At 43.1% G+C, this 20,399-nt stretch overlaps 2 protein-coding genes across 2 annotated transcripts; one reads left to right on the forward strand and one right to left on the reverse strand.

Moving 5' to 3' along the window:
* The first annotated feature begins 18,113 nt into the window (after positions 1-18,113).
* Positions 18,114-18,799, forward strand: LOC128837950 (histone H1-like). Its single transcript, XM_054029659.1, has one exon. It carries the CDS (start codon positions 18,117-18,119, stop codon positions 18,771-18,773), a length of 657 nt encoding a protein of 218 aa, XP_053885634.1. The 5' UTR covers positions 18,114-18,116; the 3' UTR covers positions 18,774-18,799.
* A 656-nt stretch (positions 18,800-19,455) lies between these two features.
* On the reverse strand, positions 19,456-20,098 carry LOC128837862 (histone H2A.J). Its single transcript, XM_054029501.1, has one exon. The coding sequence runs from the start codon at positions 20,075-20,077 to the stop codon at positions 19,688-19,690; it is 390 nt and encodes a 129-aa protein (XP_053885476.1). The 5' UTR covers positions 20,078-20,098; the 3' UTR covers positions 19,456-19,687.
* Between the last annotated feature and the right edge of the window lie 301 nt (positions 20,099-20,399).

The raw sequence follows: 20,399 nt of genomic DNA on the forward strand, positions 1-20,399 counted from the left end.
TTTTCCGCAGACAGATTACGCTACACAGAAACCGTTGAAAGATGGCACCGAAGGTGGACGGAAAGAAAGAGATTTCTGGGATGCAAAGCGATGCATCACGGGGCATTGGGACAGGACCCAGAATCCCCCGCACCCACGCCCCCTTCCCACAACCCATGGCGCCAGAATGGGAAAAGGTGCTCTGTGGGATAGCTGCCCATAATGCACCGCTCCCAATAGCGCTGCAATTGCCGCAAATGTGGTCACGACAGTGCGCTGGGCAGCTGTCAGTGTGGACAGACTGCAGCGCTTTCCCTACTCAGCTGCACAAAGTCAGGTTTAACTCACAGCACTGTACATCTGCAAGTGTAGCCAAGGCCTCAGTGAACAGAAGTTGTTAGACTTTGTCATATAGTGCTGATTTTGCTCTGTTCCCACTGTGTTCTGAAGCATATATGAGTGTAGAGTGCTAGTATGTTTGTTATTAGCATTTTGGGACATCAATCAAAGAGTACACAATAAAGATTGTGTTGTGTACCTTGACTTTTTAACTTCGGCTTTCAGAGGTTTAAGTTTACCAAACTTCCACAATGTGGAAGGGCACTAGGCAGTGCTGGGCAACCTGCATTAACAAAATTTTTGGATAGTAAATTTCCTTGTTTTATTAAAACATAATTTCTCAGCATCCTCATACTTTACAGACTCTCCCTCCACTTCTTCCCGTTTCTTGGCAATAGTTACCCCAGCCAGAGATGGCACTGGTTGCACATTAATCCCTTCATTGTCTATGCATCATCTCAAGGACTTTTCACATGTCCAGCACAGCTCAGCCTTTCCTCCCCAGCATGCCTCCCTACATAGAAATAGGCTGAGCTGTTCAGAAGGAGATAGAGGAACAATGAAGGGGCTGACATGAAGTCAGTAGCAGCAATTTTTGAAGTGGGACAGAAATTGGGGGGGCATGTCTGTAGTATTTTGGAAAGGGCAGAGTTGAACCTCCCTGTGTCACCCACTTCACACCTCCGACTCTCTAGACTCTCTTTGTGCACACAATTGACTGCATTGCTCTGACTTCCCCTTCCCTCTAAGAGCAGCAGTATGGGGGGCTGTAGGATTAACCCGGAGCCTCTTACTGCTGGAGACGGCATGGAGCAGGAGGGCAGTTTTGTGTTATTCCTGTGTTTGGAGACCAGTGGTGGGAGGGGGAGCCAGATACCCCTCCCAGCTTGGTGAGGCAGCCACAGGCAGGACATCTAGATAGCCTTATAGGTAGTGCTGGGGATGAGCTGATGATCATGGTACATGTGGGTACCAATGATGTAAAGAAATGTAGGAGAAAAGTCCCGGAATTTTGTCTGTTAGGTAAGAGATTAAAGTCCAGGATGTACATGGTAGCATTCTCTGAAATGCTTCCACTTCCACATGCAGGGCCAGTAAGACAGGCAGAACTGCAGGATGAGGCAGTGTGGATGAGGCAATGGTGTAGGGATGAGGGACGTAGGTTTATTAGAAACTGGGGAACCTTATGGGGAAGGAGTGGCTTATACAAGAGGAATGGCTTCCCCTTAACCAAAAGGCACCAGACAGCTGGCACATACATTTAAAAAGAAGTGCTGGAGAACACCAACAGGTGCAGAGGAGCACACGGTTTGAGTGGAGATGTGCCTTAGGGATGAATTTATTAAAGGGGAATACTGTATCCTAGTACAGAGGATAGGAAAGAAGTTGGTAAAGTACAGATAGGTGGCAGTGAGGGACAGTCAAATGTAATAGAGGCCCATTTAAATATAACACATGAAGGCAAGCAACTGAATACTGACAAAATGTACGAATGCTAGAAGTCTTAATACCATGGGTGAACTAGAGTACCTGGCATTGAATGAGAATATTGATATCATAGGCATCACTGAAACCTAGTGGATAAAGGATAATCAATGGGACATAGCAATACCAGGATATAAAATAGATAGGAATGACAACAGAGTAGGTTGCGCTGGTGGGGGAGTGGAATTATATGTTAAAGAAAGAGATGAGTCAAATAAGGTAAAAATCTTAAGTGATACAAACTGTACTATAGTATCTCTATGGATAGAAATTCCATGCTTGAATAAAAAGAGTAAAGCAGTAGGAATATACCACTGGCCAACTGTCCTGGATGGTCACAGCGATTGTAAAATGCAAAGGGAGGCTAAAGAGAGGTTACAAAAGCAGAACACACAATAATAATGAGTGAGTTCAACTATACTCATATTGACGGAGTAAATGTAACCTCAGACCATGATGCAGAGATAACATTTTTAGACACTATAAGTGACTGCATCTTGCAGCAGCTAGTTCTGGAACCCACTTGGGGAAAGGCAATTTTTGATGTAGTCCCAAGAGCAGAGGATGTGGTTCAAGAGGTAACTATAGCTGAACTGCTCAGTAACAGTGACCATAATGTAGTTACATTTAACATCCTTGTAGTGGGGATAATACCAAAAAACCTCAGCCACAGAAACATTTAACTTTAAAAAAGGAAACTACACAAAAATGAGGACACTTGTTAGACATAAATTAAATGGAGCAGTCACAAGTGTTAAATGCCTGAAAGCAGCATCGGGACTATTTAAATATACCATAACAGAGGCTCAGACTAAATGTGTACCCCAAGTCAGAAAAGACAAGAGGATCAAAAGAATGCCACGGTAGCTAAACAACAGAGCAATGGAGGCCATTAGAGGCAAAAAGGCATCCTTTAAAATTTGGAAGTCAAATCCTAGTGTGGATAATAGAAAAAAAGGTGCACAAACTCTGGTAGGTTAAATGTGAAAGTATAATAAGATAGACCAGGAAAGAATTTGAGAAGCAACTTGCTAAAGATGCAAAAAATTAACAGTGAGAACTTTTTTAAGTACATCAGAAGCAGGAAGCCTGCCAAACAGGCACTGGGGCCACTAGATGACAGAGGTGTAAAAGGAGCACGGAGGGTATGTCTACACAGAAATTAAACACCCACTGCTGGCCCATTCAGCTTATTCAGGCTCGCGGGGGCTGGTCTATATGGGGCTGTTTAATTGCAGTGTAGACATTTGGCTCAGGCTTGAACCTGGGCTCTGGGATTCTCCCCTCTTGTTGGGTCTCTCTCGTCTCTCTAATATCCTAGGACTAACATGGCTACAACAACATTGTGTGCAACAATGGAAGATATTGAATTTTGCCATTTGAAATAGAAATGCCATAACATGAAGCAAAAGGAAGAAAAACTTAACAGCAACATCTATTTCCCGAGAAAATTCAAGAAACAAAACATCATCCCCAGAGGTTTCATCATCTGTAACCCTCTGACCATTACGTAAAAACTCCAAATATGCTGAACAGCTCGGCAGAAGGACTTCAGAAAAACAGAGGCCTTGTCTACGCTGCCACTTTACAGTGCTGCAACTTTCTTGCTCAGGGGTGTGAAAAAACACATCCCACTTACTGCACCTCACATAATTAAACAAGAAATCATCACAGGCTCCCATGCACTGGAGAAAAAAACAATCTGGGAACCAACCTGGAAATCATGCAAAAATCCCAAAGCAACTATAAAAAGAAAAACAAAAATACCTGAAAACCAACACCAAAATGAAAAGTGGAACCAACTACAACAACTCCACAACCCACAGAACACCATCTCCTGGAGAAACCATGGCACCAGGACCCACCACATGGACACTATGTGACACTCCAACATCATCAATTTATCAAGATCATCCCTAACTGGAGCTGAATTATCTGTACTCTCCAAGGAACTGGACTTCTGCCCCACAACAGAAACTGTCACCATACTAACGTGGAGAACTAAAAGAATTCTTCTGCCAACTCCACCTCAAAGAATACTTTCACTCCAATGATGACACCACCCACAATAATCACATTTCCACCAACAGTCATAAGAAAAAAGAATAATCTGACTGGACAGTGGACAGCCCACGGTTGATAAATCCACACTATTGATCATTAATTGCTCAGAAAAAAAAAAAAAGGACTGTGAAATCACGTATACCACAATCTCTACACCGTTGACAGGACAGCTATACAGTCCCTGAAATCCAATCAGCAGATAGTGATTAAACCAGCAGACAAAGGGGGTGCTATCATAGTCTTCAACCATGATGACTATGTTAACCAGGTCAACTGACAACTCTCTGAACTACCACCTATTATAAAGAACTCAAAGAAGACTACACCACACAGTTTACCCAGGAAATAAAAGATATCATCAAATACTTCCCCAAACAACTCCAAGAGACACTCTACAACCTCATCCACCACAAACCCAACTCAGCAATCTTCTACATCAGTGGCTCTCAACCTTTTCAGACCACTGTACCCCGTTCAGGAGTCTGACTTAACTTGTGTACCCCCAAGTTTCACTTCACTTAAAAACTACTTGCTTACAAAATTCAATCAGTTGCATGCATACAAAATGGGAAATGACTTCCTAGGAAGGAGTACTGTGGAAAGGGATTTGGGGGTCATAGTGGAGCTTAAGCTAATATGAGTCATGGGTGTAACACTGTTGCAAAAAAAGCGAACATCATTCTCAGATGTATTAGCAGGAGTGTTGTAAGCAAGACATGAGAAATAATTCTTCCACTCTACTCCGCGCTGATTAGGCCTCAACTGGAGTATTGTGTCCAGTTCTGAGTGGTCCAGAAAAGAGCAACAAAAATGATTAAAGGTTTAGAAAACATGACCTATGATGGAAGATTGAAAAAACTGAGTTTGTTTAATCTGGAAAAAAGAAGACTGAGAGGGGACATGATAACAGTTTTCAAGTACATAAAAGGTTGTTACAAGGAGGAGGGAGAAGAATTGTTCTTCTTAACCTCTGAGGCTAGGACAAGAAGCAATGAGCTTAAATTGCAGAAAGGAAGGTTTAGGTTAGACATTAGGAAAAACTTCCTAACTGTCAAGGTGGTTAAGCACTGGGATAAATTGCCTATGGAGGTTGTGGAATCTCTATTGTTGGAGATTTTTAAGAGCAGGTTAGACAAACACCTGTCAGGAATGGTCTAGATCAGGAGTTTCAAACACACGGCCCGCGGGGCTATTTCCTTCGGCCTGCCAAGCAGGCCATGCACCCCCCCGGCCTACCTCCAGGGTCATTTGAGTTTGAGACCCCAGGGGGACCACATGAGGACTAGTTCATTGGCCCAAGGGCTACATCACTAACACCCCTCCCTTTGTTGCCCCCGGCCCTGCCACCACTCCACCCCTTCCATGAGGCCCCGCCCCTGCTCTGCCTCTTCCCACCCCTTCCCTGCCCCCATTCCAACCCCTTCCCTGAAGTCCCCATCCCAACTCTGTCCCCTCCTTGCTCCCAGGGTGAGGGGTGCAGCAGGGGGCTTAAGGCAGGGAGTTGGGGTGCAGGGTGCAGGAGGGAGTGCGGGGTGTGGCAGAGGGTTGGGGTTCAGGCAGGGGGCTCAAGGCAGGCGGTTGGGGGGCGGGGTGCAGGAGGGCTTCGGGCTCCGGGGTGGCAGCAGCGCACACCAGGGCCATGGCAGCCTGCCTGCCTGCCCTTGCCCCGCACCACTCCACGAAGCAGCTGGAACTATGTCCCTGTGGCCCCTGGGGGAGGGGGACGCAGGGCTCTGCACACTGCTTGCCGCTCCTCCAGGTACCTCCCCCGAAGCTCCCATTGGCCGCGGTTCCCCGTTCCCGGCCAATGGGAGCTGCGGGGGGGGGGGGTGTGCCTGGAAACCAGGGCAACACACGGAGTCCTCTGCTCTCCCGCCCCTCCCCCCAGCCGCAGGGACGTCATGCCAGCCGCTTCAGGGAGCGGTGCGGAGCTGGGGGGCAATCCCACGGGTGTAGTTTGCCCACCCCTGGCCTGTAGGTAGGCCGGGGGGGTGCACGGGGCATGTGTTTGAGACCCCTGGTCTAGATAATACTTCGTCCTGCCATGAGTGCATGGGACTGTACCAGATGACCTCTCGAGGTCCCTTCCAGTCCTGTGATTCTATGATTCCAAAATCAGACATAAAAATATGAAAGTTTCACCGCACACTATTACTGAAAAATTGCTGATTTTCTCATTTTTACCATATAATTATAAAATAAATCACTTGGAATATAAATACTGTACTTAAATTTCAGTGTATAATGTATAGAGCAGTATAAACAAGTCATTGTTTGTATGAAAATTGTATGAAACTAGGCAGATATCTAGATGAGTTGATGTACCTACTGGAAGACCTCTGCATACCCCCAGGGGTACATGTATCCCTGGTTGAGAACCATTCTTCTACATGTTTCCCAAGATACACAAACAAAGGAACCCAGGCAGACCCATCATATCTGGCCATGGCACTCATACTGAAGGCTCATTCACCTACACATCTACTAATGTTATATATGCCATCATGTGCCAGCAATGCCCCTCTGCCATGTACATTGGCCAGACCAGACAGTCCCTCCGCAAAAGAATAAATGGACACAAATCAGACATCAGGAATGGTAACATACAAAAGCCAGTAAGTGAACATTTCAATCTCCCTGGTCATTCTATTACAGATTTAAAAGTCACTATCATTGAACAAAAAAACTTCAGAAACAGACTTCAAAGAGAAACAGCAGAATTAAAATTCATTTGCAAATTTAACACCATTAATCTGGGCTTGAATAGGGACTGGGAGTGGCTGGCTCATTACAGAAGCAGCTTTCTCCTGGAATTGACACCTCCTCATCTATTATTGGGAGTGGACTACATCCACCCTGATTGAATTGGCCCTGTCAACACTGGTTCTCCACTTGCGAAGTAACTCCCTTCTCTCCATGTGTCAGTATATAATGCCTGCAACTGTAACTTTCACTCTATGCATCTGAAGAAGTGAGGTTTTTACCCACGAAAGCTTATGCCCAAATAAATCTGTTAGTCTTTAAGGTGCCACCAGACTCCTTTTTGTTTTTGTAGATACAGACTAACACGGCTACCCTCTGATACTTGAAGGAATATTGGGACTCATAGAAACCATCCTCAAAGCACTCACCCCACAAAAGGCTACCTTCATCCAGGACACAACCAACTTCTTCCAGAAACTCTGCAACATTAACAACCTACCTCAGAACACTATTCTTGCCACCATGGATGTCACCTCCCTTTACAACAACATCCCTCACAAGGACCCCATGATTGACTGTCATAAATATCTACAAGATAATGGATAACGCTCAGGTATCCACCCCAAACACATCTCCAAACTCACCCATTTCATCCTTACCTATAACAGTTTTACATTCAACACTTTGTCCAAACCATGGGAACAACCATGGGTTTTAGGATGGTTCCCCAATATGCAAACCTTCTCTAATGCACCACAAAACCAATGATATATTTGAGATATATCAATGTTATTTTCATCCTCCAGACAGATGCCTTAACTTTCTCATAAATTTCCACCACAACTTCCACAACAGTTCTCTCTCCATTTTAACTCTCTGTAGAACACTCCCACACTAGCATCAACTTCATGGACACCACAATTAGCTTCAGCAATGGAATCCTACAAATAAACTATATACAAGAAACTCATGGATCACCACACTTACCATCACAGATTGATTAACCACACCAAACACACCAAGACATATGTTATCTACAGCCAGGCACTCAGATACCACAGAATATGCTCTGAGGAGAAAGTCCAGGATATATATCTTAACACCCATAAAACTGCCTTCACCAAACAAGGACCTTCTACCAGAGAAGTAGATTGCATCATGGAATGGGCCATCTGAATACCTCCAAGAGAAATTGCCTCAATATGGAAATAAAATCCCCTTTGACTGCACACCCCTGGTTGTCATTTACCACCCCACACTGGAACCCATATGGGGCATCATTAAACAGTTACAAACCATACTCAATAGGGACCACATCCTGAAAGAAATTTTTCCTGAACCCCCTCTTCTGGCCTTCAAACAACCCCTAACATCTCCATGGTCATCATCAGAAACAAGCTCTCCATAGACCAGGACATAGCAACGCAAAGTAGCACCAGACTCTGCCAGAACAACAGATGTAAAACCTGCAGACATATCTCCACTGTTACAATGATCAACACCCCCCCCCCACACACACACACACACCTTTCCAGATCCTTGGGTCATATGCATGCCTATCCACAACATGTGGAGTACCTTATCCTATGCACCAAATGCCCGAATAAGAACTGTGTGGGTGAAATCAAACTATCACTATGCTCTTGAATGAGCTCACACAGAAAAATGGTAAAAGACAAAAATACAATATTACCTGTGGGTGAACACTTTTCACAAAGAGGTCACTCTATATCTGACACCTCAGTCCCCATCCTCAAAAGAAATCTGCACAACACTTTCAAAAGATGAGCCTGGGAGCCTACATTCATAATTTTTCTAGACACTTTTCAATTTTTCAATCATGGATTGAATAGAGACACTGGATTTATGGTTTATTATAATAATCTATAACCCACTACTCCTCTCTGCTCATCTCCCCCCCCCTTGTTTCCCCCCATGACTGGAAAGGCGTTAACTGGCCACTTCACCTTGAATGGTCCCTTGAAATATCTGTTAACTGCTTATGCTAAACAATCTGTTCTATCTTGTATTTAGCTGTGACATTTCCCAGACCTGAAGAAGATCAGTGTGGCTCGAAAGCTTGTCTCTCTTACCAGAAGTAGTTGATCCAATAAAATATATTATTAATAAGAGTTGTCATGTAGGGCGGTGCTGGCCCCTCAGAGCTCAGAAGCTGTGCCAGCCAGACCACAGATCTAAAGGGCAAAGATTAGGAAAGGGGCAGTGCTCCTACCCTGAACTCTTGCAACCCCCTCACCTTCTGCAACACTCCTCTCCCACTTTTATCTACCTGGTCTCCGATCCATGTACTTCCCCCCCACTGCTCCAATTTATTCCCTCTTTTATTCCCTTTGTTCCACATTTCTCTCATCTCCTCCACATGCTTGTTGCTCTGAGCCCCTACACTCCCGCCCCCAAACTCAGCCACCAATTCCACCCTCCTTGACACTCCATGCCCCTGATAAACCTGGAGGGGCTATGGGAAGAGGGAGGGTGGTGGACCTCTGAGAAGTGCATGTAACAGCTGAAGGCAGGAGAGTGTAGACTCAGGCATGGTCTACACTTGAAATATAGGTCAATGTAGGTACAACTCCCAGGGCTGTGAAAAATCCAAACTGCTCAGTGTTCTAGCTATACTGACTTAACCCCTGGTCTAGGGTAGCTAGGTTGTAGAAGAATGCTTCCATCAGCTTTACCTACCATTACTTTTTTTGTGGGGGGTTGCCCCTGGGAGAGTTCCTAAACTGATGGAAAAACCTCTTCCATAACTGTAGTCTGTGTTTACACTATGGGGTTATGTCAGCATAACTATGGCACTTTAGCTCTGCCACTATAGTTCTCATAGTGTAGACATGGCCCCAGAATCCTTACATGTGGATTAAGTGTCTGGGGAAGGGGAACAGGAGTACTTGTGGCTTTACACAACCATCTGCAGTTTAGGAGGCTGGCTGTCGTTTGAAGTGGCCCATTCATTTCAAGGGGATGTTTTTAGATGAATACAAACTCCTCAGGGAGAAGAACAGAGCCTGAAACAATATCTTTGAGAGGTATGAACTGCTCCATTTATCTCAATGGCTATTCTCATTCTCTTTACCCCAGTGTCAGTGCTTGTAGCGACTGCCATGTAATGAGCATGCCTGTTCTCAACTCCCCAACCTGTCCAGGGCTGTGTGACTGTTCTGTTCCACTCATCCAACAAGTCTATTCCAGTGCCTGATACCAGACTGAATTTTGTGCCTGCTGCATGCACCGACCCTGAACATTTTTCAGCTCCTCACCCTGTCCAACTCTGTGTGCCTCTGCCATGGATCAAGCCTGCCTATTCCCAACTCCCCACCGTGGTCTCAGTATCATGTGCCTGTGCCTGTGCCATGCACTGAACCTTCCTGTTACCACTGAGGACAGACTACGAGTATTGTGGGGGGAAAAATATTATAGCTTCTCTTCACTAAGCCAAACACCATATTTAAATTGGACTTGCCAAACACAAGTTACCTATCCCTTCTCTATAGGATCTAGATCCTCAGGGGTCTAATACCTTTCATTTCCATTGATTCTGATGGAAGTCAGGAGCCTAAATAGTTAGGAACCTAAATACCATTGAGGATAAGGCCTATATGACCACTTTAGCTTCTCTTCATAACCAGAGTTGCCAGATATATCTGACTGAGCCCAGTATCAGACTGTCATGAATATTACCAGACTGCCAACAACCCCACAGCAAAAATACACCATTAGATTCCTCTACAGAACGGCCTCAGTACAAAGAGGAAGGATCCCCGCTAGACAAACATCCACCTCTTTTTGTAGCTCAGTGGCAGCTGTAGTAACATCCTGTAACTAATCCCCACCGAACTGAATACAGCTAGCTTTACCACAATGAAAGACAGTTATAGTGTATGGCAGGGGCGACTATGTATTTTGCCACCCCAAGCACGGCAGTCAGGAGGCTTTCGGTGGCACGCCTGCGGGAGGTCTGCTGATAATGTGGATTCGGCGGCATGCCTGCAGGAGGTCCGCTGGTCCCGCGGCTTCGGCATACCTGCTGCCGAAACCGCAGGACCGGCGGACCTCCCGTAGGTATGCCGCCGAAGGCTCCCTGACTGCCGCCCCCACAGCGACCGGCAGGCTGCCCCCGCGGCTTGCCGCCCCAGGCACACGCTTGGTGCGCTGGTGCCTGGAGCCATCCCTGGTGTATGGAGATAATGGATGTAATACAAATCTGTGGGACAAACAACCACCACACAACACTAAAAATGGCACCTGTTAGTCATTTGTCAATCAAGTCTTCTTAGTGTGGACCAGCCCTTGCTGAGCCACTCTGACATTTTAATTCCACTGGCTACTACCAGGTCAAAGGAAAGAATATTTTCTTAGGTTTCAGAGTAGCAGCCGTGTTAGTCTGTATCCGCAAAAAGAACAGGAGTACTTGTGGCACCTTAGAGACTAACAAATTTATTAGAGCATAAGCTTTCGTGGACTACAGCCCACTTCTTCGGATGCATATTTTCTTAGTTATTCCTCAAATCTTCTCATTATGGTGCAGCCCTGACTGGCCATACTTACTATTCAGTCCTAGTGGCCATTAAACAGAAGAGGTTCCTGAACTTAAGGTGATGGCTTGGGGGGCGGCGGGGACGAAAGAGGGAGAGGACAAGGGGAGGAAGGGTTGAAGATCTTCCTAGATAGGTAGGTCTGGGTTCATTATTATGAGGTGTTGCTATTACCTACTACACAAATGGAAATTGAAAGACAGACCAATATGTGAATGTGAAGAAGACATCCAAACCATGGAACTGCTAATGAACCACTGCCCTCTAAGATCCTTCTTCAGAGGAACAACCTTGATTCATTCCATCTCTGCAGACGCCTTAGAGTGGATGACAAACTTGGATGTTGAACTTTCATGTTGCTTTTCAAATTACCATATGAAAGAAGAAGATTCCTAGTGATTATTGCCAGCTTCAAGAAGGTAAAGTCAAGGTTACAAGGTGGGGCTTGTTTGGCCCTTAATTCTGAATAGACTGGTTTTCAGATGTTTAATTTGTGTTACATTTATGTTACATTGTGTTAAATCTTTATTTACTGGTTTTCAGAGGTTTAAGTGTCAGTGCATTTGACATTCTAGAAGGGTATAAAACACTGCTGGTCAATCTTACTTTGTATTAACAATGTTTTGGGGTAGTAAATTTCCTTGTGTCTTTTGGGGAATTGGTGATAGTGAGGGTGCATGACTGAGGGGCACCTGTGATGGAGGAGGAGAATGAGGTTGTGCTTGGGAATACTTCACTGCCATTCACCTATCAGTTTTGGCCTCCATCTGGTCCCTCATTCCCCTTACAGAGTTGGAGAGGTAAAGGAGAGGAGGGATGGTGGTAACCAATAATAAGGAGAGGAGACCCAGACTTCGTTCTGCACTTTGGGGCACTTTTATAATGAGCTATTTTGGGGAGGGGGGGGGGGAATGGGCTGTATCTCAGAAAGCCCTGGGCCAAGTGATTTTGAATTTGTGACACAAACACTACCGGGATCTCCGTTGCACACCTGGGCATGACTTTCCATTCCTCAGCTACCAGGTTGCACCTTCTTCTGTTCCCTCAATGTCCCTAGTAAGCTTCAAGGGGCCATGAGTAGGAGGGAAGGTGGTGGTGGTGGTGGGGTGAGAAATGCATGTACTAACTGGAAGCAGGATGTGGGAGGAGGCTGGAGGTCCAAAATCCCTACCTTAAAATCTGGGTGTAATGCTTGGGGAAGGGGCTCTATAACCATTCTGCATCATAGAACATTCAGAGGTATGTGAAGAAGTCCATTTATCTCAATGGGATTTTTCTCTGAGGAATGGGAGCACCTCATGGTTATGAATGAAGCCTGAAGCAGTAGCTTTGAGATATGTGAGCTGTTCTATCCATCTCAGTGGTTCCTCTCTGCACTGGAAGTTAAAACCACTAGAAAATGTTAGCAGCTCTTTTTTTTTTTTTTAAATGAGGAAGAGCACCCCTCGAAGTAACCCCTAATTTACCCCATTATTTCTATCCCTGGTTGTCATGAGGCACAGTGATTTTCAAAACAACCTAAGCATGCAAGTGGAATTTAGAACACTTGGAATTTTGGTTCTTAAATAAAATAAAAGGTTTGCAGAACTGATGAATGGGGAAGACAACCTTTCTCTACCTTTCTGGAGAGGTGGCTTTGACACTAGGGCTTCAGATCACCAAGATGACAATTCTGCTAATTATGCAAAAGACATTGCTGATTATCCTGTGGAAGCTGCATACCCTGAATAAAAATAATGAGGAGTCCCTGTGGCACCTTAGAGACTAACAAATTTATTTGGGCATAAGCTTTCATAAATTTGTTAGTCTCTAAGGTGCCACAAGGACTCCTCGTTGTTTTTGCTGATACAGACTAATACGGCTACCACTGAATAGTTCCCAGTTAGTTGGGGGGCAATTTGTCAGTTAGTCCAGGGCACATGTACTTGTATTGGAAGGCAATATGTCAGTGGTTGCAGGGGCTCATAATCAAGGTGTGAAATGTGCTCAAGATCATGTGAGTGATTTGAATTGTTGGGTCTCTTGAACTGTGTAGGAGCTATATGTTGAACAGGTATGTCCATTCTGTACCCTCCCAACTGCTGAATTAATTAATAGAAAATACTAACACTCAGTAATGAACCAAGCATGAGTGGATCATAGTGACTGTTTCCTGGGTATTGGGGGCATGCAAAGTGTATATAAACTTTAGGACTTTTCAGGTGTAGGAAGGAAGGAACTTTCAATGGCACAGAATTATTAATAGGTACCCATAATCATGATTCTCTGAGACACTGCATACCCCTTGTTTCCCTAAGGCATGAAACTATATCTTAACTACACAGACTCTGACTAGCAGCAGTTGAATTATACACTCAGAAGACACAGGAAGGCAGAGCATGCACTGAAGCTTAAAGTAAAGTGGGGTTTCTGGAACACTACAATGATGGAAATTCAGAAATTAGGGCATCATCAGGGAGGTTTCCCTTTAATGTTTTACCCAGCAATTGTGAAAGCAAGGGGGTGAGGTGTTTAACAGACTATGGATTGATGTGGTGTTTGGATTTTCATTGCAAAATATACACAGCTGGATAGACAAGAAATGTCACTGGATATTGTGAAGTCTGTCAGCACCAGGCAAGCAAACCTAATCAGAGATAATTTCACACCAATCTTGCTAGGTCCAGTGATATAAGAGATGAATGAAACTGAGCTTTGAAATACTGTAGGTGTTTCTGATGTTGGTTTGATTCATGCAAAGACTTTCTTTTTATCATCTTGAATGTAATATTATGAATTGATATGCTTTTGGGTGAGAGAAATTATGGAACAATGATAATGCAAAGAGAGAAATACAGTACTGCAAGCAAACACCTTTATTTGACTCAAAACAACTGATCAGCTGCAATAAAACAAAAATCCATATATAAAACATTATTTAGGGACAATTAACTGGAAATGCGTGTCCTGTGGCTTTCCATTCTTTTTGTCCTGGTAACTGGCAGGGTGGAATTGAAACAGAATTGAGACAAAAACAAACAAAAAACGTAGAATCATCTGATTTTGATATGATAGGACATACATGTTGCTCTTCAAAGTCACGGTCAGCATTCTGACTGATAATTTCATGCTGTTTTTTTCCGGATTTTAATGTAATCAACGGATCGTCTCACCCTTTCCCACATCAGCTACAGCAGGGATAGTTGTTTCGCTTGTATATGGAGGCCAGGCAGGGGGCGGGAGGAAAGGAGAGGAGAAACAAAGCCCTTGTTTTTTTAGCAGGCAGTCACTCTGCAACCACTTAAAATCAGCACTGAAAATGTATTGTTAATACAGAAAAAATACCAGGCATTCAGAATCTGACTATTTTTGAGCGGATGAAAACAATATAGCCTCCTGGAACACGTGAATGCTCCTGCTCTTTTAAATACATATGTATTACATTAATTCTCCATGTTGCAGCTTTAGAAAATGGCGGCGAACGCTGGCGAGAAAACAGGGGTAGAATATTATGTGGCAGAAGCTGATTGGTCGGAATTTGCTGCAGACTCCAAAGAGCTGAATAAGGCTGCTACAATTATGTAAATCAGATCACAAGCAATATTCGCTTCAGGAGAAATGCTGCCTTCGCGCTGTACCCTGTATTGGTCCATTTAAACTATGTGGAAACGTCAGCAGGGTCAACAAACTGTTTTAGAGAGAAGGGGCGAGAAAGTGTTCGCTTTCAGTTGGTCGGCTTGTAAACAGCTTCATCAGTCCACCAGAAAACGAGAGAGAAACAACAATAACACAAACTGTTTGAAATCAGTTATTGTGTTAATGTAGCTACCGAGACATACAGTATTGTCGGTAATGGGTTTCCATTGCAGTTATAATTATAATAATCATAGGTTTCAATATCCTAAATTGGACATTATTTTCTCTGAAACTATTCTAGAAATGTGAACTGCGAGTTTATTGCACGTTGGCGGAGTCTAAACTGACCCAGAGACAACGGAATGTTGGAGGGTGGGGGAGAAGCAAAGGGAACAGTGCCAATAACCTGCCTGTTTCCTTTAGTTTTTAATGAGGTCTGAATTCCAGGAATATAAAGAGAGGCATTGCAGGCCTATACGCATTAAGAGTTTTTCTGTGTACTTTGATAGTTATAATTTGTACAAAACTGACTTTGTATTTTGATTCACAGTTTGGTCGTGGTGGGGTAGTTCGGGAGTAGGGAAAGGAGCTGCTAAATGCCTCACCAGAAAGGTGCTGAGAGCAGCTACGCGAATGATATATGAAGAGACCCCTGCGGTGCTCAAGGTTTTCATTCAGGATGCAGTCAGTCGCCTATATTCAGTGTGCCAAGCAAAAAAACGGTGACGGCCGTGCACGTGGTCTATGGCTGCCTTAAAGCGCCAGGGACACACACTGTATGGATTTGAAGGTTAAAATCATTTTGGTAACCACATTTACAAACACAAAGGCTCTTTTGTGTTGTAGGGCCTATATATATATATATATATATATATATATATATATATATATATATATATATATATATATATATATAGTTTAGTTATAGTTATACATAAATGCTCAGATATAAAATCTAGTTCTATTTAATAATTATGGAAAGGCTATCCAGAGAGATTCATTTTAACCAAAAGTTATATATCTGAATTTAAAAGTCAAAATGTTTTAAAGAAAATGGGTAAAAATTCTAATCTTACCAATACCACAAATTTAAACTGTCTGTAGTTACATTTTTATTTTGCATTATAGTTAAGTTAGGCATGTTTTAACATTTAAAGTTTAGAAAATATGCCAGGGAGTGAGTGAGAGATTCAAGAAGCTCAATCTATTTAGTTTAACAAAGAGGAAGTTAAGGGGTGGCTTGATTATGGTCTATAAGTACCTACATGGGAAAAATATTTAATAATGGGCTCTTTAGTCTATCAGAGAAGGGTGTAATACAATCCAGTGACTGGAAGTTGAAGCTAGATAAATTCAGTCTGGAAATAAGGGTTACATTTTAAACCATGAGCGTAATTAATCATTAGAACAATTTAGCAAGAGTAATGGTGGATTCTCCATCAGTGACAAATTTAAAATCAAGATTGTATTTCCCCCACTCCCCCCCCAAACACATGTTCTAGGGATTATTTTGGGGAAGTTCAATGACCTGTGTTCTACAGGAAGTGAATTAGATGACCACAATGTTCCCTTCAGGTCTTAGAACCTATGAGTCTATGAAATAACACAGATTTCTTATTGTAAATAAAAGGTATAAATATAAAAAGGCCTGTTCAGTAGTCAGTACATTTTCTCTAACTGACAAACCAGATGAAAACGTCATTTTAATCCAAAGAATGAGCAAGCAACTAATCATTATGAAAATAAATGATCAATTTGAATAGTGGCTGTAAAACATTCCAGTCACTTATTTCTGCTTAGTACTGAAAGGATTCATTATTCAGTGCTGGTTAATCTGACCATTGGAATCAATATAAAGAAATAAATGGAAAATCAACTATAAAAATGATCCTCCCGGTTAAAGACAAAGGGAACCTGTCGACTGTTAAAAGTCGTTCTGAAAGAAAAGGAACCTTTTTTTGTATATAGTGTTTAGCTCACTGGAAACAAGTATTATTGTTACTGAATGATCTAATCTGAAAACTGTAATGTAAATTGTGCTGGATAAAATCAGGTTTTTGTCTATAAGTATTCCATTTATTATTTGGGGGAAAAAAGAAAATATGTTGAATAAATTTAATTAAAAACAGATGAGTGGCTCTGAAAATATGTTAAGTACATTTAATCCGTTAGTAAGAGAAGATTCACCAAGTGATGGTGAACTCAGTGAAGAACTGAGTGTGAAAATCAGAGATGTATGTAGATTTACAGATCTCAAAGGGGGTACTGGCAGTACTTCTGTCGGTGGGGGAAAAGTCTTACCATGTGACCCAAATCCGGAATTCTAGACCCTCCATTTCAAAGCGCGGGCTTTTCAAACTGCCCAATCAGAATTAAGAGTTCAAACTCAGCGCTGTCTCAGATCAGCCCAATCCCTTTGAAATCACCAAGAAATCTTAAGAACCATCCACTATTAACAAGGTCGAGGAAAAACAAACAAACCAACACAAAAAATAACGAACCAATCCTCCCCCCCCCAATCAAACCGAAAAAACGAAGTGCTCCTTAAATTATGTCGAAAGAGAGAGAAATTAAATTTCCAATCAAGGCTTTAAATAGAATTCATACAAGTGTTGTTTCTCATGAATTCTGAATTAAGTCACTGAGGCTAATTAGGTTGTAACGTCGTTTCAACCCTGGCATTTCATGTCAGCTCGTGCTCGTGCTAATCAGGTTACGGTTACCTTTTATTATTTAAAAGTGCAGCTCCGGTGTTGTCACGAAATCATAATTTAAATGATAAAAACGACAATAATAATAATTCTTTAAGTTTCGAAGTATACGCATTGTTCAACCGACCTCCAGTTTATTCTGTGGGAGGGTGTGCTACCTCTTTCTGTTTGAAATAGGTTTATAATGAACTCATTGATACAAATCACTCGCTTTCTTTCCTAATTAGAAGAAGACCGTCAAAGGAATAGCATTACATTATTTCTCTGATCTTTTTGACAAAGGGACATTTTTAATTTACAAAGAAAAACAAAACGTTCTCTCTCTCGAGGTCCATCCAGCTTCAGTACTCAGAATTTATAATCTTTTCTTTAATGCAATTTCATTATTTTCTGAAGGAAACACTAATGGATGAAAATACCCTGTTTCAAATTCATTTGGCTGAGAAAAGGGATAATTTGGTGGCAAATATTGTGCAAAAAATACACTTTATTGACTCCGAAGAAACACAAAATGAGAGAGGAGAGACGAGCCCTTTCTGGTTTGCAGCTGGGCGGGCTCTTTAACGCACCAATCAGACAGTGACCCCTCCCTATAAATAACAGGCATCAGCCTAGTTCACTTCAGTTTATGTTTTTTTTTTTCCGATTTTGTTACGTGTCTGTGATCATGTCTGAAACTGCGCCTGTAGTTGCAGCAGCAGCTGCCCCTGCTCCAGCCTCTAAGGCTCCAGCTAAAAAGGCAAAGAAGGCAGCCGGGGGTTCGAAACTCCGGAAGCCTTCAGGCCCCAGCGTAACCGAGCTGATCACTAAGGCAGTATCAGCCTCTAAGGAGCGCAAAGGGCTCTCTTTGGCTGCTCTTAAGAAAGCTTTGGCAGCTGGCGGGTACGATGTAGAAAAGAACAATAGCCGTATTAAGCTGGGGCTGAAGAGTCTGGTGAGCAAAGGCATTTTGGTGCAGACTAAAGGTACTGGTGCCTCTGGTTCCTTCAAACTCAACAAGAAGCCTGGCGAAATCAAGGAAAAGGCACCCAAGAAAAAGCCAGCGGCAAAGCCTAAGAAACCAGCTGCCAAGAAACCCGCCAGCGCCGCTAAGAAGCCTAAGAAAGCTGCGGCGGTGAAAAAGAGCCCGAAGAAAGCCAAGAAACCAGCGGCTTCCGCGGCTAAGAAAGCGGCCAAGAGCCCGAAAAAGGCCAAACCCGCCAAGCCCAAAAAGGCAGCTAAGAGCCCAGCTAAGGCCAAGGCGGTGAAGCCCAAGGCTGCCAAGCCCAAGCCAACCAAACCTAAAGCAGGAAAGGCTAAGAAGGCAGCGCCCAAAAAGAAGTGAAGCTGTTTGAAGAGAAAATTCGAATCTCGTGCAAACAAACCCAACGGCTCTTTTAAGAGCCACCCACCCCTTCCCCAAGGAGCTGAAACACCTAGTGTACCTATGCATCAAAGGTTGCTTTGGTAGAGGGCCTGGTTTTTTTACCTTTACAACATTCCAAAAACTCTATGTAGTGTAAGAAACCACTGTAATACCTCCGAGCCAAAAACAATTTAGAAAAATCTAATGTTGGGTGTGTGGGTGAGGTTTTTTTTTTAATCCATGCTAACAGGGATTCTAGCCATTATTTAGACTTTGCTGTTAGAGCTCGTCCCGGGTCCATTTTGCCTAGCTGTTGGGAGTATATCACCGGTTAAGCAGTATGAATAGTTGTTTTGCGGGGATTGGGGAAAATTTGAAAAGTCCGCGCTTTTGAGCAATTGGATAATTTGAAAAAACCGCGTTTTACAACGATTGGTCCATGACGCGCCTCTTTCCCTTCCACCCTTGGGTTTGTTTGAATTAAGTGAATCCACTCCATTTAACCGTACAAATTAAATATTCTGGTGTTTAAAAATTACAGCAATTTTTCTAAATTTAATTCTCGCTTTTTAGTTAGATTATAGGCGGAAATGTAGTACTCATGAAAATACATAAATCCGAATCATGTTGACCCCAGTTTATTCAGAATAGGAACACGGTAGAATGAACAGAAATATTAAGTTTTTAATAAACTAAAGAGGCGGTAATTTAAGCTTTAACCCTAATCAGTCTACAAAAATTTTCACTTAATAAAAGTAAACCAGAGTTTACAACACTCAACGTGTTTTTTTAAAAGCATGTAATAGATTAGTGTATTAGGAACTCAACTCTTTTTCTGTTACTGTGGGTGGCTCTGAAAAGAGCCTTTGGGTTGATTTAGTATATGTTCACTTTTACTTGCTCTTCGCCTTATGGCTCTCAGTTTTCTTGGGCAGCAGCACAGCCTGGATATTGGGCAAAACACCCCCTTGAGCAATGGTGACTTTTCCCAACAGTTTGTTGAGCTCCTCGTCGTTACGGATGGCGAGCTGCAGGTGACGGGGTATGATTCTGGTTTTCTTGTTGTCTCGCGCAGCGTTGCCAGCTAGCTCCAAAATTTCAGCGGTCAGATACTCCAACACCGCGGCCATATAGACCGGGGCGCCAGCACCCACCCGCTCAGCATAGTTACCTTTGCGGAGAAGACGGTGCACACGACCTACAGGGAACTGCAGCCCAGCCCGCGAGGAGCGAGACTTGGCCTTCGCCCTCACTTTACCACCCTGCTTTCCTCGGCCCGACATTGACTCGCTAGTTCACAAAATCAAAACACTTTTTAAAAGACAAAAGCTGGAATTAATAACGCCCCGCCCGCATCCTGCCTTTTTATCCCTTCCTTGTGGTACAGACACTGATTCATGATTGGTTGAAATTTTTCATTGTATTTCCAACCAATGGTGATGAGGATTTTATTTTGACCAATTGGATGTAGGGTTTATCGTGTGTGACGTGACTTTTAGCTAAGGCCCAATAAAAAATGAAAGATTACAAGCATCTCATTTGCATAAGGTCCCTATAAATAAGAGGGGTGGCCGCCATTATATTTACGTTGTTTCTGTCTTTTAG

The sequence above is a fragment of the Malaclemys terrapin genome, chromosome 1 (genome assembly GCF_027887155.1).
Source record: "Malaclemys terrapin pileata isolate rMalTer1 chromosome 1, rMalTer1.hap1, whole genome shotgun sequence".
NCBI lineage: Eukaryota > Metazoa > Chordata > Testudines > Emydidae > Malaclemys > Malaclemys terrapin.

What these genes read in the sequence shown, in the direction of transcription:
- LOC128837862 (XM_054029501.1), bottom strand. Translation starts at nt 20,077, where the DNA reads ATGTCGGGCCGAGGAAAGCAGGGTGGTAAAGTGAGGGCGAAGGCCAAG.
- LOC128837950 (XM_054029659.1), top strand. Translation starts at nt 18,117, where the DNA reads ATGTCTGAAACTGCGCCTGTAGTTGCAGCAGCAGCTGCCCCTGCTCCA.